This window comes from Stegostoma tigrinum, chromosome 8 (assembly GCF_030684315.1).
Source record: "Stegostoma tigrinum isolate sSteTig4 chromosome 8, sSteTig4.hap1, whole genome shotgun sequence".
Lineage (NCBI taxonomy): Eukaryota > Metazoa > Chordata > Chondrichthyes > Orectolobiformes > Stegostomatidae > Stegostoma > Stegostoma tigrinum.
This window is the reverse complement of record NC_081361.1, coordinates 64,299,892-64,327,678: the sequence shown is the minus strand read 5'-3', so window position 1 is coordinate 64,327,678 and position 27,787 is coordinate 64,299,892. Positions and strand designations below refer to the sequence as shown.

The following is a 27,787-nucleotide window of genomic DNA, read 5'->3' as shown; positions in this document are numbered from 1 at the left end:
CCTTCTCGTTACCAACCATCCACATCCAGAGATCATCAGACACCATTTCCACCATGTCCAGCAAGACCCCTCCACCAGACACATATTCCCCTCCCCATCTTGTCCGCGTGACTTTAAAATGAACAAAACCGTCTCAAATTTTAAATGATCACTTATTTGCTGGCTTCAACACTCATTGTTCTATATATAAAGGGGGCCATCTGAACAGGTTTAACATGCATACAGAGATAAAAAGTTTTGGTTAGTTTGTTAAGTTACAATTTTTCTTCTGATATGCTGAGACAGAAATAAAAGGTTTTCTTTGTTTTCGGAATCTATACTTTGCTAATGAGAAACAAGCATATTGTGATTGGTCAACTAGTCCTCACAACTGCAAATATGTTTTAGTACACAGTATATTTATGGCCTCAAAGTTTTCCACAGTATTTGTTCTTGAAACTGTCTGAACATTGACATTTAACATTTATAGACATGAATTTAGAATATAGCACATCTCAAGTGAGCCTTTGTATAACCATTGCTTTTAATAATCAAGTTTACCGTATATACTAAAGAAACAATGAACTTGCTTTATATTTTACAACCAAAACATCACCTAAAATCACTTAAAAACTGTAAAGTTACTTCAGAAAGCACTCAATAATATTCTTCCTGTTCACAAAATAAATGCAGAAATGTTAATCTTCTACCCAATCCCAAAAACTGTAGAACAGCTTAACAATGCAATTCATGTGTTACATGGAATTATCACAAATAGCATCTCAAAATCAGAACAAATGAAAAAAGTACAAAAAATTATAAACATGAAGCAAAGAAAGTTCAGTTATATCTACAAACAGTTCTTGAGATGCACTGGAAATGTGTTGCTGTGGTTATATGGAACTTCACTCATTTCCTCTTCGACTTTTCTTGTGACTCTTCTTTGATCTAAATGTACAGTGTAGAAGTTATTAGAAGCAAAGCACTCATACATTCTATAGAAATCAATAATAAAATCATATGACACTAATAATACCTCTCAGGTGATTTAGAATGACTTCTGTGTCTGTGGCTTCTGTGATGACCTGTTTGAAAAATGCAGGAAGTATGAGTCATACAAACATACATTAAAAAGCAAACAGCCTCTCTGTCATTCCTAGCACAGAAACGCATTTTTCCTCCTTGTAAGATGGAAAGTAACCTACAATAGCAAGACACATCCCCAAGTTCACTTCAGAGTGCAGGTAAGAATCAACCACATTGGTGCACCACTGGAGTAATGTATAAACCATACAAGATCAAGGCAGCCAATGCCTTCACACAAAAAATATTAATGTACTACTTTTATAATCAACCATCGCCAGCTTTGTAGTCATTTCTATCTCTACTAGCTTGTACATTCAGACCAGTGAGACTCACATTATTGGCAGTGAAGCAATGAGAGAAAATTCTAAAGCAGAGAATTAATCTTCACTCAGAGGGGCAAGGCTTGATCAAGAATAGTCACCATGGCTTTGTCAGAGGGTGGTCATGTGAAAACTCTGATTTGAATTTTTCGTAAATTTTTTGTAAGTTGATGTGAAGATGAGGGTTGAGTAGTTGATGTAGTTTATATGGATTTCAGCAAAGGTCCCACATGGGAGACTGATAAAGAAAGCAAAAACACAGGAAATCTGGGGTAACTTGGCAAGTTGGATCTAAAATTGGCTTGGTGGTAGGAGACAGAGGGTGGTGTTAGAAGGCTGTTTGTATGACTGGAATCCACCGTCAGAGGCATAATACAGCGATCAGTTGTGGGATACTTGCTATTCGTGATATATACAAACAATATAGAAGAAAATGTGGGGAATGATAACTAGGTTTGCAGATGATATAAAGATTGACTGAGGGTTGACAGTGAGGAATGGGGTCTTAGATTATCAGAGGAAATAAACAGGCTGATCAGATGGGCAAATCAGTGGCAGATGACATTCAACTCTGAATAGTGTGAGGTGATACACTTAGGAAAATGTAACAAAACAAGGGAGTACTCAATGAATGGCAAGGCAGTAGGAAGCTCAGAGGAAGAGAGAGATCTTGGGGTGCATGTCTACAGATCCCTGGAGGAGTCAGGATAAGTTAATGAGTGGTTAGGATGGCTTATGGAATATTTGCCTTTATCAGCCATAGATGATTTAGATTTATAAGCCCCTGCACGATATAGTGTGATTGCACTGAAGGAGGTCCAGAAAAGATTTACCAGCATGTTGGCTGGGATGGAGCAGTTTAGCTAAGAAGGAACAGTGGATAAGCTCAGGCTGTTACCTACAAAGCTGAGAAGAGATTCTTTGAAGTTTATAATATTGAGGGGCATGGACAGTGTGGATAGAAAGCAGCTGTTTGCCTTCGCTAAAGGGTCAATAACAAGGGGACATCATTTTAAGCTGAAATCCAGGAGGTTTAGAAAGAGGAAAATTTCAGGAAAAATAATTTCATCCAGAGGGTGGTGGGAATCTAGAATTCACCAACTGGGAGGATAGTTAAGATGGGAAACTTCACAACCTTTAAAAGGATGAACACTTGAAATGTCATAACACTGAAAGCCATGGAACAAATGCTGGAAAGTGGGACTAGCATTGATTTAGCACAGTTTTGGCAGTACAGGCTTAATGGGCCAAAGGGTATCTACTGTACTGTATGATGCCATAATTCAGTCCTTCAAAACTGCCAAGATAGGAACTCATGCTCTGTTATTGCTGGCCTGTAATGTAAACAGCATGCTACCATATGTATATCAGCTGCAAAACTTTAAACTCAAGTGCAAATAATTTTGAGGTATTTAATGCAGGTGGTCATCACAGAGACACAAAGCACCTGGGACATACTATGCAGACAGTACAAATGAAAATATTAAGCTGCTCTTCCATAGTAAACTAATTTCTCTTAAAAATAATTAAAAATGAGCAAATAAAACTTTTACGACTTATGTCATATCAAGTCACTCTCACTGATGCATAGCTTTCTATTTAATCATTGAATCTCGAACCTCAATTTTGTTTCTTGGACTCCGAAAAGTTTGTAATTCAAGTTTGGATTCCCTTGATGTGGCAATTTTTCTTTCCCTCTTTGACCGTTTAAGCATGCAGTGAGATTGGTATATTTTCCCCTTTAGATTGTCCATTCATTATTTCTTCACTTTTGTATCCATTAATTTAACTCACTCTCACAGCGCTGGTTAACTTTTACTTTAAATCTTTTTAGTGAGAAGCTGTCCTAATCAAATTTTGGATTTCATTAGCAAAGACCTCAGAAGTACTTGATGATGATGTAGTTGAAATGAGCAGCTCCAGAAACAAGTAATTCCTATGATGTGGTGTTGGTCTGGGGTGGACAAAATCAGAAATCACATGACACCAGGTTATAGTCCAACTGGTTTACTTGAAAACACAATCTTTCTGAGCCTCAGTCCTTCTTCAAGTGTAGGTAAGAGATGTAGCATCAGGCACACAATTTATGAATAAAAGATCAAAGGTTCACACCATTGATAATATTGTCTAAATCTCCAATCCCTTATCTTATGAATGGACCCCTCACCTATGCCTTTTGTGCCCCCAGGCCTGCTTACTCGAATGAATTGCTGGCAGACTTTCCATCTTCTATGCTCTGTAAACTTGAGCTAAGCACACTCCTGCCTGTGTCCTAACATGCAATAGGTTTTGTTCACCCATCATCCCTGTTTGGTAACCATCTCTGACTCCCAGTCAATCTGAGCTTGCGTTCTGAAATTCAGAGTGATTATACCAAAACCAATACGGCTGCCGCACATGCACAGACATGGCCAATAACCTAACCTTGCCACAACACAACAGGTGGCAGGAAGCCTTGATAAAATGACAATGTTGCGTGCCATTCCTTGTTGAATAGACTCCTCAAATCCAGTCCATCCTTTTGATCAAGCCTTTGATCATCTGCCCCTTTGTGACTCACTGAATCCCTACAGGGTGAGCAAGCCATTCAGCCCATCAAGTCCACACCAAGCCTCTGAAGAGCACGCCACCCAGATGCAACACCCCCTACACTAACCCTGTAACCCTGCATTTAACCCACACAGCTTGGACAGTATGGGCAATTTACCATGGCCAATCCACCTAACCTGCATATCTTTGAACTGTGGAAGGAACCCACACAGATACAGGGAGAACATGCAAATTCCACAAGGTTGCCTGAAGCTGGAATCGAACCCAGGTGCCTGCTGCTATGAGGCAGCAGTACTAACCACTGAGTCTCAAAATAAAATCTTATTCGATAATGCTCCTGTTTGGCACTGGAGATATTTTAAAAGGTAAAACATACTGATAATATCGTGCTGGTTGCAATATAATTACAAATGTCATTTGATTTCCATAATTCATAGATATCAAATTTATTGCTAACTACAGGCACTGTCAGCATTTAAATTCCTCTCACAAGGTGAAATTTTCAGTCACAATTTGCAGTCTCCCAAGATGATTCTCCTTTAATTCAGAGAAAATATTCTTATTATCAGCTAAAAATATACAGTTTGTATCAAATTTGGAGCAAAGAGGCTGTATTGGGAGGAGGAGTTTCTTGACTGATATTGGTCAGGTTGAGGTGCTGCGGCATTGCTGTTGAGGTGTGAAAAATACCTGGAACCTGGAAGTGATGTTTGTTGAGTGGCTGAGCCTGAGGAGTGATAGATATCTCATTGGGAGGGGATTGTTATAACAAAAATATTAAACCTGAAGGTGTGACATTACCAACGATCGTCGTAGTGAAGAAATCTCTTGAAAAAAATGATATGAATCACTGTGAGGGTACAGACACTACTGAAAGCTAACAGATATTGCTAACATTGGATTTTTAATCTGCAAGGTGACAGGGCATGCTGATTTTTATTGATAAATGCAGTTTGTAGAACTACGAGAGAGTGAAGACATCACATTAGTGAAATAACTTTAATTACTTCCCTAACATTTTATTTAATTCACCTCCAAGCTGCTTATGATTTGCATTCGCAGCTTAGTATCCTGAGCAACTCTACATAAATTTTCACATAGTGAAACAAATCTTCTAAATATTAATCCATCCTCATATCTCCTTGTAAGACCAATTTGGCGCTAGCCTCACTTGTTAGGCTATGACCTCAATTCCAATATAAAATGTCAGTCAGTCAATCACAGTCATCGGTCATCATAGTTCAGAAAGGACAGCACAAGAGATCAAGTTCTCTCACAGGCTTCATTGCAAGTATGGTCATCAAACATAAAAATTACATACAAGCTTCCGGTCTTTAAAAGTAAAAATAGTAACCAGTCAAATTTAAGTTTAAAAATACAATCATACCTGGAGATTTGGATCTTGATCTGTGACGACGATCTCTAGAACGACTACGATGACGTCTAGGACTTTTGCTACGATGTCTTTCACGACGCGGTGATGGACTTCAGTAAAACAGAGACGCCAAATGTAAAATTAAAACAATGGATATTCAATTGCTAAAAATGCCAAGAAAATGCAAAACATCATACCTTCTTCGCTTGGGGGACCTGCTTCGTCTGTAAATTACAAAATTAAGAATGTGATGACCTTAGAATATTTTCTTTAGCATGATCAAAAGAAGTAATTTTTACATGAAGCGTAATTATAGTCAAAGTTTCATCTCTTTTCTTAAACTTTCGAGTTATTGTCACACCTGTATGAATTAACGCAGTGCCAATAAACCCTAAAAAAATCAATTTAAAAGAATAGATTTACTATAATTTTCCAGTTGCATAATGAATTACTGTCACAAATTATTTCACTTGTGGAAAATAAAGACTAAAAAATTTAAAATGCTGCATATCTGACATAAAAACATATCAGATCTATTTCCACATGTTATGCTAATCTATATTTCTTTTCATATGCTGATGATGTGTTGTGAATTTCCACATTGTACTTTATTTTATACATTAGAAATTTAAGGCTGTAGCAGTTTTCTTACCGTCTTGGTGTTTTGCTTCGACTTCTTCGATATCGTGGAGATGGTGATCTTCGAGGCCGATCAAGATCACGGTAGCCACGTCGTGGAGGCTCTGGTGATGGAACTCTGTCACCCTTGAGATTATTAACATACAATGTACAGAAAATAAAGAACAGAAATTGACTGTAACACAATTTTTCTGTTATCCTTTACTAAGTACATACAGAGAGCTAATCTAACACAAAATTAACTCTATCTCTGCAACCAGATGAATAATATGGTTGTACAACTAATACAAGAAAAAGTGCTTTAAAACCAAAGTCACTTAGACTACCTGAGCTATACACACTACCAAATAGAAACTCCAGAAGTATTTATGATTGGCAACGTAGAAGATAAGAGATGGGGGGAGATAGGGTTAAGGCATTAAACAAATGACAGGGAGAAGCCATTAAAAAACTGCTTAAAAAGCTTTATACAAAGTAAAATACCGCCTTAAGTATATTGAACACTTAAAAGGTTTTATCTCAAAACATCATTTCAGCATTTTTTTTATTAAAATAAAATAAATGTAACCTTAAATTATGAAAGTATCAAGATAGTTCTGAAGTTTAGAAATACTTATATGGATCAGGCTTATTTTTAATAAAATCTGGACTGACAGAAATACACGCAAGGTTATTAATAACAGATCTGTGGTTCTTAGACTTGTTAATATGACCGAACATTATATTTCAGGTATTATTATTAGTACCAACACATACGGGAAGACTGAAGTTTGATTATAAGTTACGTGAATGGCTCAGCCTTGTTTGGACCAAATCACCTATTCCTAAGAAATGTTTAAAATTTGAAGTATAGGGCAATAAACATTTTCCACTTAGAAAAAAGGTTGTAGACTTTTTTTTAAAACAATAAATACAATTATACAATATTTAATGTAAACTCATTAGGTATATAAAACCTTATCTTCATCCTCATCTTCATCTTCACTTGTGTCTACGTCGTCCATATCTTCCTCCAATGCACTGACTCGAGTATCCAGCATTTCTGCTTCTTCCAACACATAGCGTTTCTGGAAGAAAATAGCTTATTTTAATGCAAATTTACATAACTGAAAATGAACAGTTCAAGGGTAATGAACGCTTTATAGCTGAAAAATTCAGAACGCGTTAACTGGACATGAGGAACATTTTATCATCTTATTTTTATGCTGCAGACAGCAATTTCACTTAGCAAAAGGTTATGTTTTTACATATAAATAAAACTTTAAAAATATACAACCAGTGTTGTACCCTTACAAACCATTACCATTATATTTCTATCTGTGGAATTCTAGATTATGGGATTTTCAGATATAAACCTAACAATTTTCTAGGGTGGAGTGGATTCCTGTGACGACCTCCTTCAATGTTATGCTCCCTTTCCAAACAGTGAAAGCAAGACTCTTAAGATATTTGATTGGACAAAATTCAGCCATCTAAGCGCAGCCTCTTTATCCAAATTATCAATGATGTTCAGTGTGACAAGGGATCAAATAGGGGAGTGGGTTATTTGGTGTTGATTTCTGTGTTTATCATGACGAGCAACTTCTCTGACAATGAAGCAATCAATGATACTTTAAAGGACTTGAGCATCATCCAGGCTTGAGTTCACAATGATAGAGAATATTCATATAACTCAAGTGCCAGACAAGAAAAGGCCACGCAAAGTGACACCATTACAAAGTTCACCAATGCTTTCCCATTATCTATAAAGGTTCATGCAAGGAGTATAATGGAATACTCACATCAGACCCTGGATGAAAGAAACATCTGCTATACTCAAGAAACTTGGTACTCTGCAGAACTAAACAGTTTTGACTGACTTCCCAACTACTGAACTCAACATCAAGTTCTTCATTATCACTGTATGCACCATACCTGCAATATTTACATGGATGCACTGTAGCAACTTAAAACAGTTATGGTGATAGCATCTGCCAGCCCCATGACCTCCACCATCGCAAACAACAACAGCAACACAATGGGAATTCCAAGATTCTTTCCATATCACGTCAGCCTAATACTTCATTTTAGAGGATAAAATCTTAAAATTTCTTAACGGCATCATTGACGCACAGAAGCCAGTTATTTGAGGAGGAAGATCTCTATCCAAGGGATGTGTTACATTACCCATGACCAGATGGCATTTTCTTCAAAAATGTAGTTATTCAACATAGATTACCCAGTTAAAACATGGGGAGTTTTTTTCGTTTACAATCACCATGTGGTTTGGATACAAGTAAAATTAAATTGAATACTGTACATACATAATAAGAATGCATCCTTCAATATGCCTTCTTAGCTTATGTAAAATGCAAGTGAAAAAACTACCTTCTACAAAGTCATGCATTTAAGTTGCTCACCTGTGCCAGACAACTTTCCTATTCTGAACTGAAGTGACGGTGTTTTATACAAAGATGAAGTGTCAGTGCCTTTTCCTATTGGAAAATATATCCTTCAGAGTGCTGACAAGTTACCAATCTATTATTGTAACAAATATAAAGTTGCCATAGTCCTACCAAACCATTGGGCTGCTCTGTCATTAGACAGAAAAGATTGGTGGTGGTTCAAACTGAGGTCATAGCCTAACAAGTGAGGCTAGCGCCAAATTGGTCTTACAAGGAGATATGAGGATGGATTAATATTTAGAAGATTTGTTTCACTATGTGAAAATTTATGTAGAGTTGCTCAGGATACTAAGCTGCGAATGCAAATCATAAGCAGCTTGGAGGTGAATTAAATAAAATGTTAGGGAAGTAATTAAAGTTATTTCACTAATGTGATGTCTTCACTCTCTCGTAGTTCTACAAACTGCATTTATCAATAAAAATCAGCATGCCCTGTCACCTTGCAGATTAAAAATCCAATGTTAGCAATATCTGTTAGCTTTCAGTAGTGTCTGTACCCTCACAGTGATTCATATCATTTTTTTCAAGAGATTTCTTCACTACGACGATCGTTGGTAATGTCACACCTTCAGGTTTAATATTTTTGTTATAACAATCCCCTCCCAATGAGATATCTATCACTCCTCAGGCTCAGCCACTCAACAAACATCACTTCCAGGTTCCAGGTATTTTTCACACCTCAACAGCAATGCCGCAGCACCTCAACCTGACCAATATCAGTCAAGAAACTCCTCCTCCCAATACAGCCTCTTTGTACAGTGTTTCCTTTCTACGCTCTAATGCTGCGGGATTTAAAGACTGTACTTCATCTTGACTACTCATGGGCTAAACCATAGGAAATCAAATAACTGTAGTGATTAAACTCCTTGCGCACAATGTCTGCAAAAGTTTAATGTGAAGAGTTAAGAATATAATTTGAGGGATCAGGTATGTATCACGTTACAGAAATCCAAACTATTCCTTCATCAAAACAAAATCATTAACCACACAAGGAAAATAAAATGCATTTTACTGCAAGATAATTTAACATATCCAATTCTCGGGCATCCAGATGCTCCCCACTCCCCTGCTGGTCAGTGCTGTAGTCTTGGTCCTTAAGGTCATTCGGCCAACAAAAATCCTCTGCTGCATTGTCATGGTAGCCACCCTTTATATATGAGCCTACAATATGAAACCTGGCAAGTTATCTATCATGTGGAGAGGTGGGGTGGAAGATAATAGTGAATGGCAGCCAGGATCGTCTCACCTGACAGCTGCCCATGCATACTTGTTTAATAAATGAGAATGATGTGCAGGGGTGTCAAAACTGAATACAAGATACATTTAATTGGAGTATAGAACATACAATTTATCGCTTTCAAATAATCTATACCTGAAGTCTGGGCAAGATAATATCACAAACTCGCTCTTCATGGAGTAGCTCATCCATAAATTCATCCACGTGAATAAGTTCAAACTCTTGAGGAGAGAAAAACCATGATAATACAAAAACAAAATAATACATCAAAACATTTTGATGTGTAAATTATTCATAAGTAAAATGTGGGCATTCACTGGTGCCATTTAAGAACTGACTAACCAGCTTGGAAGAAAATTAAGGTCTAAAATATCTCGAATTAGACTTAAATTTAGATGTGTTTGAGACAATTTCATTATTTTACCTCTACTAACAATATGCTAATGCTTCACCTGACTGTCTTTTGTTAAGATGAATAATTTTTAGCCTAACTAATAAATTGGTTTAACACAAAAGAATCAAGTAGGATTCAAAATACTAGATCTCTGGACTAGTTTTAGCTTACACCCGTAAAGAATAATGCAATAAATTTCAAAGATTTAATTATTAAAAATAAACTGAATTTTGTTACTCAGTGTGAATACTTCAAGCAAGCAGAGATTGGAAATTATTGCAATATCGTAAATGTTAAAATCTATAAACATCATTAGTGATCAAAGTGTAGCTCCTTCAATCAAGGAATCTTTCAAAGTTTCATCCATAGGGCCCTCAATTCTGCAAAGCAATTAGGTGTCACTTTTACTCGCGGTTGGAGTAACTTTTACCTCCATCTCTCTTCTGTCTCTTCACTTTCCGATAATCATTATAGAGTGGTTCCAGATATTTGTAACAATCAATGGCAGAACCTGTTAGTCGCATATACAATGCACCCAGAAGTCTAACATACCTGGAATGAAAAGCAATTTTTAAAAAACCCTTAATTTGCAAACATATTACCACATTTAAAAAATCTTGAATTGGCAGATACCAAAGAACTTGGCATTAATAAAGGACGCAGAAAAAAATTGACAAAAGTTGCAAAAGTAAGGCACCAGAGGTTTAGGCAATTTGATATTACTTCGGGTAACTAATATTAAACGGCCATTCATTTACCTTTCCTTATATTGAAGGAACAAATTTCATTTCCTGCAGTTTCCTCATATAATCAAGGAAGGGACATGACTATCCCACTTCCATATCGAAGGGTTACACTGAAGAAGTTAATTTTACATGTACAGCTTCCTCATTCAAATTTGTGTTCTTCACATCTATGTTAAGGCAGATGATTCAACCAAAAACTGCATCGCAGCCAGGAATGTCTTGCTCTGAGTCCTAATATGGATATTTTCTAGACAGAAATGCCAAAAAGTTTAAAAACCGTCAGCTTTCGTGCTCCTAAGATGTTGCTTGGCCTGCTGTGTTCATCCAGCTCCACACTTTGTTATCTTGGATTCTCCAGCATCTGCAGTTTCCATTATCTCAGGAACTCAGGCTAATAGTTTATACTTTAACACTGTGCCCTCAGTCTGGTCTATAATTGGACAATGAACATTGGAATTGATAAGTTCACAAGTTAAATGATTATATAAATCATACGTACTTAAAATCTTCATTCTTTATAAATTCAACGATAATATCTTTTTCAGGCTGAATTTGAAGCATCTTAAGGGTCAGACAAAGGAATGGTGAAGGCTTAATATTCCCACCATAGACGCCACCAATATATTTCAGTTCCATAGCTTTATCCACAACCAGTTCGGCTAAGAAACGAAAAAGAAATCCATTTACAACAACATTTCTACAGCATTGAACACCTACAACTGAATTAATCTGTTTTCATATTTAAACGGAATGAAGACTTTTGAAACATTTCACATCAGATCAGTATTATTGTAGCAAGGAAAGTGCAAAAATGAACAAGAGTAAATGTAGCTGAGTGGAGACAGCTTGGCTCGACCTGGAATTTTGCAAAAACGTACGTGTGGCATCAATAGCAAACTCTTTAAATCTCCATTTTTTGCCAACTACTACCCCATCCCCAAACCGCCTTTCCTTTCAAAGTCCTCAACTGTGCTGTCAGCTGTTGAATTGTCGTATTTTCTCAGAAGCCTGCACATTAATCCCTCTAATTACTTTCACCTCAATATAAAATGACACTTGTCAAAATTACAAACAACATTCTAAGTGATTGTCACAAATACTAAATATTCCTCTCCATTGCTCTTCTCTACAGTCTTTGACACAGCTTTGATCCTCCTTTATCACCATCCAACTAGGCAAGCCTGTAATCCCATGTTCCCATTCGCATTTACTTAATCATAGCCGAGGAGTAACAATTTTCACATCATGGATATTATTTGAGTGAAGACTCTGAGATTTGGTGGGCGAGAAAACTGGATAACATTTCTTCGTGGACAATAACATGGTCTTGAAATAATGCTGAAGCATGAATGGAGATTGTTTTGCAATAATAGAAGCATAGCCAGAGATGGATAAGCAGAACAGGCAAACATTTGGAAAGTAGTAATTTAATGAAGTTGCATGAGTTAATGCACGCAGTGAAAAAAAGAGGAATGAGGTAATTCGAGAGCACAGGTGATCTGGAGTAAAATTTCTTTTGGGGGAGGCCAGTAGCAGTTTTGAAAGTTCATGAAACTGAGGAAAGGGAACTTTTAATAGAGGAGGCAATGGCCTAGTGGTGTTATCATTCGACTATTAATGCAGAAATTCAACTAATGTTCTGGGGGCTGGTTTCGAATCCTGCTATGGCTGACAGTGGAATTTGAATTCAATTTTGGGGCAGCACAGTGGGCCAGTGGTTATCACTGCTGCCTCCCCGCACCGGGGACTTGGATTCGTTTCCAGCTTTGGGTGATTGTCTGTGTGGCATTTGCACATTCTCCCCGTGTCTGCGTGGGTTTCCTCCAGGTGCTCCGGTTTCCATCCACAGTCCAAAGATGTGCAGGTTAGGTAGATTGGCCATGCTAAATTACCCCTTGGTATCCAAGGGCGAGCAAGCTACATCGGTTAGCCATGGGAAATGCTGGGTTCCAGGGTGCTGAGTCTGGGTGGGATGCTCATCAGAGGGTCAGTGTGGGCTCAATGGCTGAATGGCCTGCTTCCACAATGTAGGGGTTCCATAACAAAAGACCAGCGACAACAAGTTTAATGAAGGGGGTTGATTGGATAGGGTGAAAGTACAGAGCAAGTAGTGGATTTTATGGAGTCCTCAAGAAAGGTCACTGGACTCGAAACGATAACTGCACCTTCTCTCCACAGAATGTTACCTGACCTATTGAGTTTTTCCAGCAATTTCTGATTTTGTTAGTGGGTTTTGTGGATCAGTTTCGAAGAAAACTGCAAAATAAGCTGAAAAGTCACAAACGTTATATCTGCGACCTCGAACGAAGACCGAAACATGAAATGCCATCGTCGAACCGAGTTGCTGCTAACAGCCAAAGACACTGGAACGTTTACTGTCTGGACAAGGAGTGAGCGGCCCAGGCCCCAACCAGGTCCGAAAGCCCAATGTTTGATCCACGCCCTCAATCCCCACCTGTCAGCCCGAAACATTCCTCCTTCCAGTACTTGGATTCATAGATGCGGGTGCGGATGATTTTCTCGATTAAGTACTGCGGGTTGGTTCCATGGATGCTATGAGCATCTTTCACCGTCCGATTCGCCATTGCAATCCCAGCAGGCAAGGCAGCTCCTCAGTCATTACACGAGAGCGTGCCTCCCGCAGTCGGGCGGACTCTTCGGGACCAGCGCCTCCCGCGGTCGGGCGGACTCTCCGGGACCAGCGCCTCCCGCGGTCGGGCGGACTACCCAGCCCTCGTCTTGTTTCGGTTTTACTACCCCCAGAGCACTTTGCTGTGGATCGGAATGGCGCGAAAACTTCACGGTGTGGCCGGAAGTTGTAGAGATCGCAGTTGACGTAACTGCGGCTGAAGTAATCGGAGAGTTTTTCCCTCTGGGCTGGAATCAACTTTAATTCTTGTGGTTTGCAGTGTTTACGAAGAATATTTTAATTGATGTTTCTTCAGAGTTCGTTGGAGATTAATCTACGAGTGTTATTTTAATTTGGTTTTTATAGTCTGAGTTTTATTGAATCGCAGTTGAAATGAGCAAATATTTAACGAGGTCGAAGGAACGTTTAATGTACGTTTACACCTGGCTGGGAAAACCTCTTCATATCAATCGCAAACTGCGGCAGTCAGATTATGAGTGAGTCCAAACTGCGCTTGGTCCTTTTCCAGTCAGTGTCTCAGGGACTAGAATTTTAAATCCCTCGCATCCGGGAGTGTTACCACGAGGGTTGGCTGTACTGTCACCATGTATTAGATTCATTGGCATTAATCTATTTATAGGATGTGGGTCTGGACAAGCATACATTGCCTATCCTTAGATAACACGGTACAGAGCTGGATGAACACAGCAGGACAAGCAGCATCAGAGGAGCAGGAAAGCTGACGTTTAGGGCCCAGACCCTTCTTCGGAAAGCTTCCTGCACCTCTGATGATGCTTGGCCTGCTGTGTTCATCCAGCTCCACACCTTGTAACCTTTGTTTCAGGTCTGGACCCTTCTTCGGATATGGGGGAAAGGAAGGGGATTCTGAAATAGATAGAGAGAGGGGCAGGCGGATGGAAGATAGATAAAGGAGCAGATGGGTGGAGAGGCTGGGAAGTTGGGGGTTGGGAGAGTAGGTTGGTCAGTGAGGTGGGAGGAAAGATGGACAGGTCAGGCAGGCGGGGATGGAGCCAGTAAAGGTGAGGGTATGTGGGGAGTTATTGTGGGCGGGGGGAGGGGGGGTGTGGCGGCGGAATAAGTCAGTCCAGGGAAGACAGACAGGTCAAGGAGATGGGGCTTGAGGTGTGAGGAAGGACAGGTTAGGGAGGTGGGGACAAGCTGGGCTGGTTTTGGGATGCAGTAGGGGAAGGGGAGATTTTGAAGCATGTGAGATCCACATTGATCCATTGGGCTGCAGGGTTCCCAAGCGGAATATGAGGCGCTGTTCCTGCAACCTTTGGATGGTATTATTGTGGCACTGGAGGAGGCCCAGAATGGACATGTTGTCCAAGGAGTAGGAGGGGGAGTTGAAATGGTTTGCGACTGGGAGGTGCAGTCATTTGTCGTGAACCCAGCGTAGGTGTTCTGCAAAGCGGTCCCCAAGCCTCCGCTTGGTTTCTTTTATGTAGAGGAAGCCACATTGGGAACAGGGGATGCAGTATACCACATTAGTAGATGTGCAGGTGAACATCTTTTTAATGTGGAAGGTTTTCTTGGAGCCAGAAATGGGGGTGAGGGGGTAGGTGTAGGGTCAGGTGTAGCACTTCCTGCAGTTGCAGGGAAAAGTGCTGGGCATGTTGGGGCTAGTGGGGAGTGTGGAGTGGACAAGGGAATGGTGGAAAAAGTGGTCCCTCTGGAAGGCAGATAAGGGTGGGGAGGGAGAAATGTCCTTGGAAGTGGGGTCAGATTGCAGGTGGCGGAAGTGGCAGAAGATGATGCGTTGGATCCGGAGGTTGGTGGGGTGGTACGTGAGGATGAGGGGAAATCTGTTTGTTGTTATTGTGGAGATGGGGTGTGAGGGCTGAGTTGCGGGAAACACAAGACATGCGTTCGAGCGCGTTTTTGACCACTGTGGAGGGGAAGTTGTGTTCCTTGAAAAACGAGGAGTGGAATGCCTCATCTTGGGAGTAGATGCAGCCGAGGCAAAGGAATTAGGAATAGGGGGTGGCATATTTGCAGAAAGGTGGATGAGAGGTGGTGTATTGTATGTAGCTGTGAGAGTGTGTGTATGTGTGTTTGAGTGTGGTGGTGGGGGGAGAGAGTGTGTGTGGGGGAGAGTCTGGGAGCACGGGGTGGAGAAAGTGAGTGAGTGAGACTGCGTGTGGGGGGAAGAGAGTGAGTGAGTGGGAGTATGCGCGTGCGGGCGGGGAAGAGAGTGAGTGAGTGGGAGTATGCGGGGGTGGGCGGAAGAGAGTGGGAGTATGCACACGTAGGGGGGAAACAGTGAGGGAGTTGGAGTGTGCGCGCGGGGGGAGTAGGAGCGTGAGTGAGTGGGAATGTGGTGGGGACATCTGTTGTGCAATGTGAACCCAAGATCCCAGCCTTGGGTCTGTACCATACCCTGGGGCATCTTGGATGAAGTGTAGTCAACATTGGCCAAGTCACATAAGTAACTGCTGTGCACGTGGTGGGTGGTGTTGCCATGTGTGATGGTACTGTCCATGTTGACTCGTCAAGACTTTTAATCTCGTCCTTCAGAGTACCCTACGCACGCTCATCCCCTGTACTTCCTGAATATGGGACTTCTGTTGCCTTTCAAAGATACACAAAGCCAACACACCTGGACACCCCATAGTATCAGACAAGGGGACTCAGTGTGAGATCCTGTCTGGCTATGTCAATGGCAACTTGAAACCCTTTGTATAGGGAACTCCCAGCTTCTGTCGCAACACTCTCGATTTCCTACAGAAACTCAGCACCTAAGGATCAGTTGAACCAGGAACATCCTCATCTCAATGGACGCTTCAGCATGGGACCAGCATCCTTCACGATGACATCATCACAGCAAAGGCCTCAGTAGTCAATACCAACAGCTGCCAATTTCCAGATGTCTAAAACTCATCTGCTTCATCCTCAACCACAATGTCTTCACCTTTAACAACCAGTTCCTCATCCAGACACATGGAACAGCCATGGGGACCAAATTTGCTCCCCTCTATGCCAACATTTTCATGCACAGGTTCGAACAAGACTTCTTTGCTGCACAGAACCTCCAACCAGCGCTATACACCAAATACATTGATGGTAGTCTTTTCCTATGGAGTCATGGTGAGCAATCTCTGAAACAACGAAATAACAGCATCAATAAGTTTTATCCTACCATCAGGCTGAGTATGGACTGCTCTTTCGAATCAATTTCATTCTTGGACACCGGCATTTCCATCAGGGACGAATTCTGCATTACCACACTCTACCGCAAGCCAACAGATAACTTCATGATGCTGCATTTCTCTAGCTTCCACCATAAGCATATTAAAACCCATTCCCTACTGACAAACCTAATGCATACACAGGATCTGTTCAGTTGAGAAGATGTTGATAGGACCCGGATGCAATGCTCAACTGATTGATTTCCAGTTCTGACATGCCGCAGTGGAAAACTGTAATGACTTGCTCAGAAGACACACATGGGATACGTTGGATCGGGTACCTTCATTGCCAGGTACTTCGTGGGAGCGGAGAAACTATGATATGTTCTTCGCAACTTTCGACACATCATTGATGATGATGAGCATCTTGCCTATGGCTCCACTTCTCGCATTCAAACAACTGCCAAACCTTAAACAGACCATTGTTTGCAGCAAACTACCCAGCCTTCAGGACAACATCAACCAGGACACTGTACAACTCTGTCGTAGCACCGTCTGCAAGACATATCAGGTCTTCAACATGGACACAACCATCACACGTAGAAACACCAAGTGCACGGCAGATACTTATGTGACTCGGCCAACATTGTCTATCTCACATGCTGCAGGCAAGGATGCCCCAAGGCGTGGGATATGAGTGAAACCATGCATACTCTACAACAATGGATTGTTGGACACTGTGCAACAAATACCAAACAGAGATGCTTCCTCCCAGTTGGGGAAACACTGCAGCAGTCAAGGATATTCTGCCGCGGATCTTTGGGTAAACATCATCCAAAGCGGACTTTGGGATACACAAAAACGATGAGTTGCTGAGCAGAGGCTGATAGCCAAGTCTGGTACCCATGAGGACAGGCACCTTTGGTTCATATCATACTACAGGTGACCCCACCACACTATCTTGTCTCTCTCTCTCTCTCTCTCTCTCTCTCTCTCTCTCTCTCTCTCTCTCTCTCTCTCTCTCTCTCTCTGTCTCTCTTCCCCCCCCTCCTCCCCCCACCTCGCTCTCTCTGTCTCACACATTGTCTATCTCACACGCGTGCACGCTCTCTCACAGTCTGATACACACGCTGTCTTGCAACCACGTGGGCATGCACTCACGCTCCCTTTCACACATGCGCGCACACAGTCACTCTCTTCATCCCCCCCACCCACACGCATGCATACACGCGTTCCAGGCACACACTTGCATCCCCCACGCCCTCTCTTTCTCACAATATTTTTGTCTCACGCACTCCCTCTCTCTTCCTCCTCCCATCTTGCCTGCCCCCCTTCTCATCCCCTCCCTGTCTCGCCCTCTCATCCCCTCCCTGTCTTGCCCGCTCATCCCCTCCCTGTCTTGTCCGCCCACCCTCTTGCCCCCTCCCTACCTCGCATGCTCTCTCGCTCCCTGTCTGCCTTGCACACCCTCTTTCTCATGCTGTATATGTCTCTCTCACACACTTTCTCTCTCACACGCACACATATATCTAGCAGGTGAATTTGCTATTTGCCGATATATTCTATTTTAAAGCCCACAATTTGAAGACAGTCTGTCAATGTTGTATTCTGTAAATTCCTCCTTTAGAAATAAAACCAGCCTGATTCCAAACCAAAACAAAAACAGATTGTAAAGAAGGCCGCACACCTAACCTTTAACATTCCATATTAGTGTCAGGGTTGTCATAGGATTAGAGAAAAATTTACCCCTTTGAGAAACGCTCAGCTATCACCTTTTGTGTAAATCTGTGTCTAGGAATATAGAAGAGAATGTTAGCATTTAGAAAATCATCTGTTTTAAAGACTGTGTATGGTTCATTGAGCAATAACCCATTTATTACTGAGCTCATTCTCCCAAAGCTCAAAGCATCAAAACTGAACATTTAGAACTACTTGTTTGAATTGACAGATCTCACTGGCAAGGCATTAGGGAAATCTCTGCTGTTTGAAATAGATACGGGATCTTGCACAACCACCTGAGACAGTGCACATGGCCTCAGATTAACATAATTTCTGACAGATACGTCTCTGACAATGCAGAGGTCATGGCCTGGAGGTGCTGGTGTTACACTGGGATGGACACGATCAGAAATCACACGACATCAAGTTATAGTCCAAAAAGTTTAGTTGAAAACACGAGCTGTCAGAGCCTTGCTCCTGCTTCAGGTATCAGTTAGAGAGGTAGTATCAGACACAGAATTTATAAGTTAAAAGATCAATGGGTCACACCATTGATGAAGATGTATTAAGCCAACCTAAGATGTGGTTAAATCTTTAATCAGTTAAAAGGTTTTAATTGATTAAAATGTACATATAAGTACCTGAATTTCTTTCAGGTCACTGCCCTGAGAGAACTAAAGGTTTTGTCGGTGTAGAAAAGACATTTACGTCAGATAAGGCATGTTAGGTGTGAGGCCTTGTTTCAAATCTGTTTGTGTTTGGGTTTTGGAGTCCAGACTGGTCTTACTTCTAAAGTAGGAATTTATAAAAATGCCACGTTGACTGACTGTCTATAAATTGTGTGTGTTTTGAACAAAACAGAATATATCTGCAAATACAAATTCACCCCAGAGATTTACAGTGTCTCTGTGTGTGTGTGAGAGAGTGAGTGGGTTTGAGAGTGAGACTAGGGAAGAAGGAGAGAGAGAGAGAGAATGTGACAGATAGTGTGGGGGAAGAGAGAGAGAGAGAGAGTATGTGTGGAAAAGTGAGAGTGGGTGCGTGTGTGAGAGTGGAGGTGGGAAGAAAGCGAGTGTATGGGGCTGTGGCAGGGCAAGAGAGAGGTGTGTGAGAGTGGGGGCTGGGGTTTGTGAGTGTGAGAGAGAAACAGAGTTGGGGTGGGTGTGTGTGAGGGGGGGGTAAGAGGGGCCAGGAGGGGGGGGGGAGCTGGGAGGGGGCGAGAGAGTGAGTGTTGGGGCGGGAGGGTGGGGGGGAAGAGAGAGAGGGTGGGTGGGGGGGAAGAGAGAGACTTAGGGGCCGGGAGTGGGGGGTGGGGGGGGGGGGGAGAGGGGGGGGGCCGGGAGGCGGGGGGAGAGAGTGTGTGGGTGGGCGGGAGAGCGAGAGAGAGAGTGTGGCCCGGGTGGGGTGGGGGTGGGGGTGGGGGGGGTGGAGGGAGGGAGGGAGGATGGGAGGGAGGGAGGACGGACGTCAGGGCAGGAGAGAGAAGGAGCGCGGAGGCGGGAGAAAAGGAGTGGGGGCGGGTGGACAAGAGTTGGGGCCGGAGAGTTTGGGCTTGAGAGAGAGACAGGCGGGGTGCGAGGGAGTGTCCATGAGAGAGTAGGTGCAAGGGTCGGGGGGTGGGAGAGAGTAGGTGTGCGAGAGGGAGCGTCAGCGAGTGTGTGTGAGACCATATGGGCGGGAGTGTGTGTGTCTGTGTGAGTGAGAGAGAGAGAGAGAGAGACCATGGGGGCAGGAGTGTGTGAGAGAGAAGCTGGGGAGAGACGACAAGTTTGTGTGTGTGTGTGCGCGCGAGCGCGAGTGAGAGCGTGTGTGTACGTCATTTAAAACCTTTTAACCGATTAAAGATTTAACAGCATCTCATGTTTGTTAAATACATCCTCATCAGTGGCATGGCCCTTTGATCTTTTACTTATGAATTCTGGGTCTGCTAACACCTCTCTCACTAACACCTGAAGAAGTACTGAAGCTCCGAAAGCCTGTTTTCAGATAAACCTGTTGGGCTATAACCTGGTTTCGTGTGACTTTTAACCTAGTAGGGAGGTCCTCAGTGCTGCCTAGGAATGACAACCACAATTTTGTGTTAACAAAGTGTGAAGCTGGATGAACACAGCGGGCCAAGCAGCATTTTAGGAGCGCAACCTAAGATGCTGCTTGGCCTGCTGTGTTCATCCAGCTTCACACTTTGTTTTCTCAGATTCTCCAGCATCTGCAGTTCCCATTATCTCTGATCACAATTTTGTGTTCAAGTCTTTGGAGTTGAGCACAGTCACCTGACTGCTGTGCAGGTTTTTGGACAGGGATAGACAATGTCAGAATTCATGTGACACCAGGTTATTGCCCAAAAGCTTAAGCTTAAGTTTTCAGAGCGCTGTTCTTTTGTCACTTTGCCTGACAAAGGATCAGTGCTCCGAAAGTTTATAAATGCAAATAAACCTGTTGGAGTATAACCCGGTGTCTTGTGACTTCTGACTTTCTGCTAAAAGTGCTATTGACAGAGCCATGACTGACCCCTTTGCCTGCATTTTAATTGTATAATGTATTCCAAAATTGCCAGGGTGCTTTTGCACTTTCACTCTTGTTTTTATTTAATTATTTTTCTTCCCTTTCCTAAAATTATCTGTATTCATTACATGAGAAATTGCATAATTTCCATTTGAATGGAGTGTTGCTCCATTGGTTTCCCTATAGTTGTTTCCAGGTGTTGGAAGATAATAAAGCAGTAGAATTGAGAATTTGTAATTGTTAAATGTTAAACAAAAGTTTGCTATTTATTCATTGAAGGTGCAATTGTCGTGTAATCCTGTCAGCATCTTGCAGAGAAACAATTGCTGCAAATGCTTCCCTTGTACAATTTCTGTGTTAATTGTTGAGAAACACGTAAGGTATATCACAATGCTTCAGATTTGTAAAAATTCAATTTTTTGCTTCTTTAGAGGTATCCAGGTAGAATGTGAAGGAATTTCCAAACATTGCATCAACATTGATGATTTTGTTTTAATCAAAAGTGAAGATGAGGATCAACCATATGTGGCTAAATTGCTAAAGTTAGTTGAGGATGGTAAGGACTCTTCTATGTAACCTCATCATTGCTTCTGCTTTGAATGTTTACAGTGAACTGAAAATTGTGTTGCAATACAGGAAATATACATGATTTACACAAATATTAGTAATGTCGCAAATGATGGGTTCGTGAATTATCAATGTACGTTTGATGCTTTTGGCTATCTAAATCCATATTGGAGCACTGTCCTTGCTTTTTACTGTGGTCAACCAAGAGCTGTGTGTAGCTATACCAGGAAAGATTCCATTTAGAGTACAAGCAAAAGAATGTCTGTGTGAATAAGAATTCAACTTTGGATTGTGCTGAAGATCAGTTAATTCGAAACTCTGTACAGTCTGGTCCCTCTGTTTTTGAAGCATGCCTGTTGGTTTTCCATATCACTTTTAATTTTTGTTGGCTTGTCTTTTCTCCCCAGGTACCCAACAACATCCCACCAAGACTGCAGTGGTTCAGTGGTTTATTCGTATTGAGGAAATACCAAAACCAAAACAGAAACTGTTGGGAAGAGAGGCCCACCCCAGGGAGGTCTTCTTGTATGAAGTCCCTAATAGTGATGATTGTATCAGTGCAGAGACCCTGATTAAGACTGTAAAAGTAAGGCTTGAGTATGGTAACTTAATCGAGGCTGACATTTTAAATACAGTGTCACGTTGTCAGACATTCTGGGCTTTTGGATATAGTATTTATTCAAGGTATCAGTGTCTTTATCCATGGCATTGTATAAACTTCTGTCATTGCTGCTTCAGGCACTTGTGGTGCAATGGTAATGCCCCTATGTCTGACCCAGAAAGCTCAGCACATCTGAACAAGTTGACTTTAAAAAAATTATGTCATTGCTGCCTGTGGGATCCTGCCGTTCATGAACTATCTGCCTATTATATACTTGTGACTATTGTGTGTGCTGAACATTATCAATATGCTTTATTATAGAATTAATATCTTGTAAGGCAGAAGAAATGTAATGAAAGCTTTTGAAACTGAAACCGGAATTGAACAATTCCTTGAACAATTTTGTTCACTGGTATAATCATGGACTGTCAGTACAGATATGGTAGGTATATAGTTCATAGAATCCCTACAGTGTAGAAACAGGGCCTATGACCCCAACAAGTCCACACCGAACCTCAAGCGTTCCACCCAGACCCATACCCCTGTAACCTAGCCCAATCACAACGGGCAATTTCACATGGCCAGTCCTCCTGACCTACTCATCTTTGGACCGTGGGAGGAAACCCACGCAGATTCGAAGAGAATGTGCAAACTCCACACAGACAGTCACCCAAGTTTGGTGGAAAAGGTTCAGACCCTTCAGTTCAGGATATTCAATTAAACGTAGCCCAGATTGCTATCCTGATCATTCTTCCCATTATTTTCAGTTTTATAAAGATGAAACGGAAACTTCTTCGTTTTGACTAACTATTTCTCTTGTTCGTTGTTGCAGCTTGGTCAATAGTTCTGAGAGTAGGCTAAATTCTACATGCTGAAGAAGTGGACGAATGAAGTACAGGATTTCTACAGATTTCACTCTGCTATTATTGTATATTGAAAATAGAACTGAGCTATCTTCACATTATTGCAGTCTAAGCAGGAAGGATTGGTAGCAGTGCCATCTGCATTGCTCTGATAGGCTGTAATGAAGACGTAGTTTGGATCAGAACATATTTTGTTTTTGGGATACATTTATTACCCCATTCCTAGCTGCCCTGAAAAGCAATAAAATTGCCTTGTAATGCAAGCCTGATCAAATAAGATTGGCAAAGATTCCATCCCTGATGACATGAGTGAAATGAATGGATTTTAGACAAATTAGCAGTTTTTATGGTCATTTCAATCCACAAATTAGAAGAATATGTCATTTAATTTCTTGTGACGTGATCATCAGCAACCTTTGAGAAGCCATGGAAAATTATTTTCTTTTCTCCAATCACTTTCTTCACAAGCTGTGTTTAGAGTTTTCACAATGATTTGAAAATTGGATTAATTAATCCTGAAGTGACATGGGGAGGTTATGGTCCAGTGGTATTATCACTAGACTAATAATCCAAAATCCTCAGGTAATGTACTGCAGATTTGGATTTGAATCCTGCTATGGGAGGTGGTGGAATTTGAATTTAATGAAAATCTGGATTTGAGAGAATAATGACAACTATGAAGCCGTTGTTGATTGTCAGGAAAAACTCATGTGGCTCACTGACGTCCTTTAAGGAAGGAAACAGTCATCCTTACCTGGTCTGGCCGACATGTGACTCCAGACTTATGGCAATGTGATTGACTCTTAATTGGCCTCTGGACAATTAGGGATGGGCAACAAATGCTGGCCTATTCAATGATGCCCACATCTTGCGAGTTCATTAAAAAAAAACTGCTTTTGGTTTTGTTTCTAAGTCTTAATGAAGTACGATACAAAATTTGGAATGAATTTATTACTTTTCACCTCCATGTTTGGGAGAGTAAAAAATAGCCCATTCTTGATTTATGGTCTGCTCTGGAACTCCCTTAAATATTGAGTTTGAGGTATTAAATTATAAATCTCTGTCATGGCTGGCCTCTTTTTGGAAATGTGAACATTCTGCGAGCTCCATGCACTTGGAATTTCAAAGTGTCTTGAAAGGTGTGAATATGGAGCAATAAAATCATGCTTTCCTCGGCATCTCTGCAGTGATGTGACTGTTTGAAGATGTTGTGTATCTGTAGAGGCCCCGAAGAGTTGGATTGGGTATGGATACACTCAGGCATCAAAAGATAAATCAGTGCTGTTAAACACTTAGTTGTGCTCAAGTAAAATGTGGTAATAGCTATAATCTGTGCGGTCAGTTTGGGAATTGCTTAATGTCGAATTATAAACATGATTGTACATTTGAGAATGCAAATGAATCCATTCTTTTTGTAAAGAGTTAATCTGTAAAGTTGTTCAGAAAATTGAAAGCGGAAATTGTGCAGCACAAGGGCAGGTGAAAAATGAAGAACATGAATTTGAGGCATTGATCTAGAAATTCATTTGCACCTTTTCCTCAAACTGATTGGCCTGTTGATATCCCAATATGGTCAGCAGGCAGTGTTCACATTTCCAGTGGAAATCAGCTATTTGCCATGGTGTATTAGATTGGCACCCATGCATCTTGTAGACTCTGAGAATGGAGCCAAATGGACAATATACAGGTACCTTGGACCCGACCATTCAAAACAGACATTACATTCATTTTTTTGGGCACTGACCTGAAAACAGTATGAATCTAAGTTTTAAAAGTTGAGTATTTTGAATTGAACATCTCCTATAGATCTGAGCTGGTAATGTTCAGTTTGTTTTTGCGAAAAAAGACCCATACTTAATTTGGTCTTGCTACAGTTGGTCGTTGGTACTAAATAATCATAAACAGCATTGAAAAATGTTTTACATAAGTTCCAACTCTACTTTATAACATCTAAACTTCTTATTTTAGGTTTTCCAGATTGATCCTGAGGAACCATTTCCTTCCATTGAAGCTGGTGATGATGATTCACTGTTTGTTAAATTAAACTGGGATGGAAAAAGCTTTAATGTGCTACCTAAAAATACTTTTTCCGTAAAGAAAACTAATAATCACCATAAAAATTTGGATTCCTTACCCCGGAGAATACAGAAGATATCACGTGAGAATTCTGTTCCAAAGCAGCATGCTGTTGTTGGGGACTGGTGTGACTCAGAGGTTTACAGTATTGTCAGTGAAGATGGAACATTAAGCAGAAACGTTATTAACCACAATTCCAAACATGGTGCTTCCAGCGTGAATGAGGGAAAATCTAATTGGTCTGGTCAGAAAAGTTGCAATGATAGGAAGCGGAGTACAGAAATCAAAAATGTGGAGAGCGGCAGTTCAAAAGTTAGGAGGAAGCTTTCTCTTTCTGGTAAGCGAGTGGCTCAGTTTGTGTCTAATTTTTGATGTGCTTTGTGCATCTAGAACGTATGATGCCTATAGGAAATATACTGAAATTGAATGGATAATTACTTTGGAGGGGATGCTAAAATCTGAACTTAAAATATATCACAGGCTGTAGGCAATCACGATATTGAAGCCTTGCGATCTCTTTTTAAACTAGGGATTCTCCCTGTTGTAGGATTTCAGGTGCTGTTTGCACGCATGGAGGCTGTAGTTGTGATTTCAATCTTGTCATCACATCTGTTTGATGATAGGCAAGGAACAGAGGTAGGCCATTTAGCCCCTCAAGACTAATCCATTCATTCAGTGAGATCATGATCAGTGTCCCAATTCTATATACTTGCCTTTGGCAATACCTTTGCTGAACAAAAAAAAATCTCAGATTTAAAATTAACAATTGATCCAGCATCACCTGTCATTTGTGAAAGAGAACATGTAACCTGTATACTGATTTTGTAAAATACTCAATGCAGCTGTATCAAACTAAAATACAGGGACACTTTTAGACTTTCTGGACTGCCTGTTTGTAATCCCAGCAGGCATTGTTATGGAACTCTTTGTGGATAGCTGCAAGACATGGGTGCTAAATTTTCCCCTCATCTTATAAATTTTTACCTTATTTATGAAGGCCATTCAAATGTTGGGACGTGTTAGCTTAGTAGTTGTGCCTGTTGATTCTAGATGCAGAATCAGCTGAGATTCTTTGAGGCTTTTAACTGGAGACTGTGTTGCAGAAAACATTTTATTTTTCTTGATTTAGAATGCTCTTTATAGGCTTAGGTATTTGTGATTCTTGACTTAATGATTTAAAAATACCTTCTTCCATTTGCAGATTTTAGTGAGAGTAAGCTAAGAAATATTTTATCAGAATTGTTAGATGAAGATGGTGATGGGGATGCTTTTTCTGCAAAAGTGTCTCAGCTGGTGGAATCCGCAACTATGAAAGACACAGAAGATTTAAATGGTATTTCAGATGATGCTTTTTCACCCAGTAAGAAGTTGCAAGATGAGTCACCTGGAAATTATACCATCTGTCCGATTAAACTGATTGGAGACAAGATGAACAATAAATTTCCCACTTTGAACTTGACACCTATTCATGTCAATCCAAAAATTAAGCAGCAAGTCTCTTCAAGCCAGTGCCGAAAGAATGGCGAAATTACTGATTTTCAAAAGTAAGTTGAGCAATGTTTTAACCTTTTCAGTGGCACACTTTTCAATTTTTAGGTAGAGGAGGGGAAAAAAATAGTTTATTGCTCCATAGATATGCGAGTTTATGACGCATATAGTATGATAATGAAAACTGAAAATGCTGGAAATCAGGCAGCATAGAGGGGACACTTAATGTTTCAGATCAATGACCTCCTATAACTGGGAGAAAGTTAGAAATGCAATTTCTTTTGAGATATGAGAGGCAGAGAAACTACATTCAATTTTGTGGAATGAACTGGATAGATAAAAAGAGAATGGAGAGGCAGAAAACTGTTGCAACCACTAATTTCGACAGCATGTCTTTAAGTCCCAGAGTTAGGCGAATTAAGCACTAAGTAAAAGGAAGTAAATTATCAGTTATGCTATATGTAGAACCAGTAATTCAGAATGGTTATAGACAGTACGGGTTCAGTGATGTCCACATCCCACAAGTGATTAAAATAAGAGTATTTGATCAACTGACACACTCTGGGCCCCATTGGTGTCAGTTAATAAAATGTTTGCTGTACTTAGCAGGTCTGGTGGCAACTGCCTCAGAGCCAACTTTGCATTCAATTTGTACCTTCTCTTGTTACGGCAGTGGTCACTTTCCTGTATGAATCAAGCTATTTTTGTAAAATGCACAGAGGCTGTAGTATTGGAATGGTTTCAACCACCGTTCAAGCCAGATAGATACCTAAATACCTGTAGAGTTTTAGTTACTGTCTTAGAAAAAATATTTGAATTTTGCTGACATGTTGCCATGAGAAACATGTTGCCAAAGCTTTTCTTCTTGCACCCATCAGGACCAATGCAAGAATAGCAAATTTCAAACAGTCAACACAGTCTACACTACTGGACAGAAATGATGCTGATTTGTTGACACGTCAGCTGTGATTACCTCAGGCATTGCTACAAACAAAGCAGTGAGGAATTATAGGCTGCCTAAGCAACTGAGGAAAATGCGCCAGCTCCCCCCCACACTCCACGTAACCATATAAGTGAAAACATGATTTACCAGCATGCTGCCTGTATTGGACGGCAGATCTTATGAGAAAAGGTTGAGGGAGCTGGGGCTTTTCTCACTGCAGTGAAAAAGATGAGAGGTGACTTGATAGAGGTGTACAAGATGATGAGAGCCATAGATGGAGTGGATAGCTGGAGACTTTTTCCCAGGGTGGGAATGACGGTTATATGGGGACATAATTTTAAGATGGTTGGAGGAAGATATAGGGGAGATGTCAGAGGTAGGTTCTTTATACAGAGAGTGGTGGGTGTGTGGAATCGCTGCCAATGGTGGTATTGGAATTATACATTAAAGACATTCAAGCAACTCCTGGATAGGCACATG

The 27,787-nt window shown here is 41.0% G+C and overlaps 2 protein-coding genes across 4 annotated transcripts in view; one reads left to right on the top strand and one right to left on the bottom strand.

Moving 5' to 3' along the window:
• Positions 1–502: 502 nt before the first annotated feature.
• Positions 503–13,418, bottom strand: prpf38a (pre-mRNA processing factor 38A). Of its 2 annotated transcripts, none has more exons than XM_048540023.2 (10): positions 13,226–13,418; positions 11,270–11,429; positions 10,455–10,576; positions 9,766–9,851; positions 6,911–7,016; positions 5,963–6,097; positions 5,508–5,534; positions 5,323–5,420; positions 1,016–1,064; positions 503–927 (listed from the first exon to the last, which is right to left on the bottom strand). In XM_048540023.2, exons 1-10 carry the CDS (start codon positions 13,353–13,355, stop codon positions 830–832), a joined length of 1,011 nt encoding a protein of 336 aa, XP_048395980.1. In that variant the 5' UTR covers positions 13,356–13,418; the 3' UTR covers positions 503–829. The 2 variants fall into 2 exon arrangements, with proteins under 2 accessions (XP_048395980.1, XP_048395981.1); XM_048540024.2 differs by having other exon boundaries at positions 5,963–6,075; positions 6,906–7,016; positions 13,226–13,414.
• Positions 13,419–13,558: 140 nt separating this feature from the next.
• Positions 13,559–27,787, top strand: part of orc1 (origin recognition complex, subunit 1) — a 34,662-nt gene continuing 20,433 nt past the window's right edge. For both annotated transcript variants that reach the window (XM_048539915.2, XM_048539914.2), the window contains exons 1-5: positions 13,559–13,896; positions 21,201–21,325; positions 21,744–21,922; positions 24,769–25,213; positions 26,078–26,420. In XM_048539915.2, coding sequence (XP_048395872.1) covers positions 13,793–13,896; positions 21,201–21,325; positions 21,744–21,922; positions 24,769–25,213; positions 26,078–26,420 — 1,196 coding nt within the window. In that variant the 5' untranslated portion in view covers positions 13,559–13,792. The remainder of the gene's footprint in view (positions 13,897–21,200; positions 21,326–21,743; positions 21,923–24,768; positions 25,214–26,077; positions 26,421–27,787) is intronic.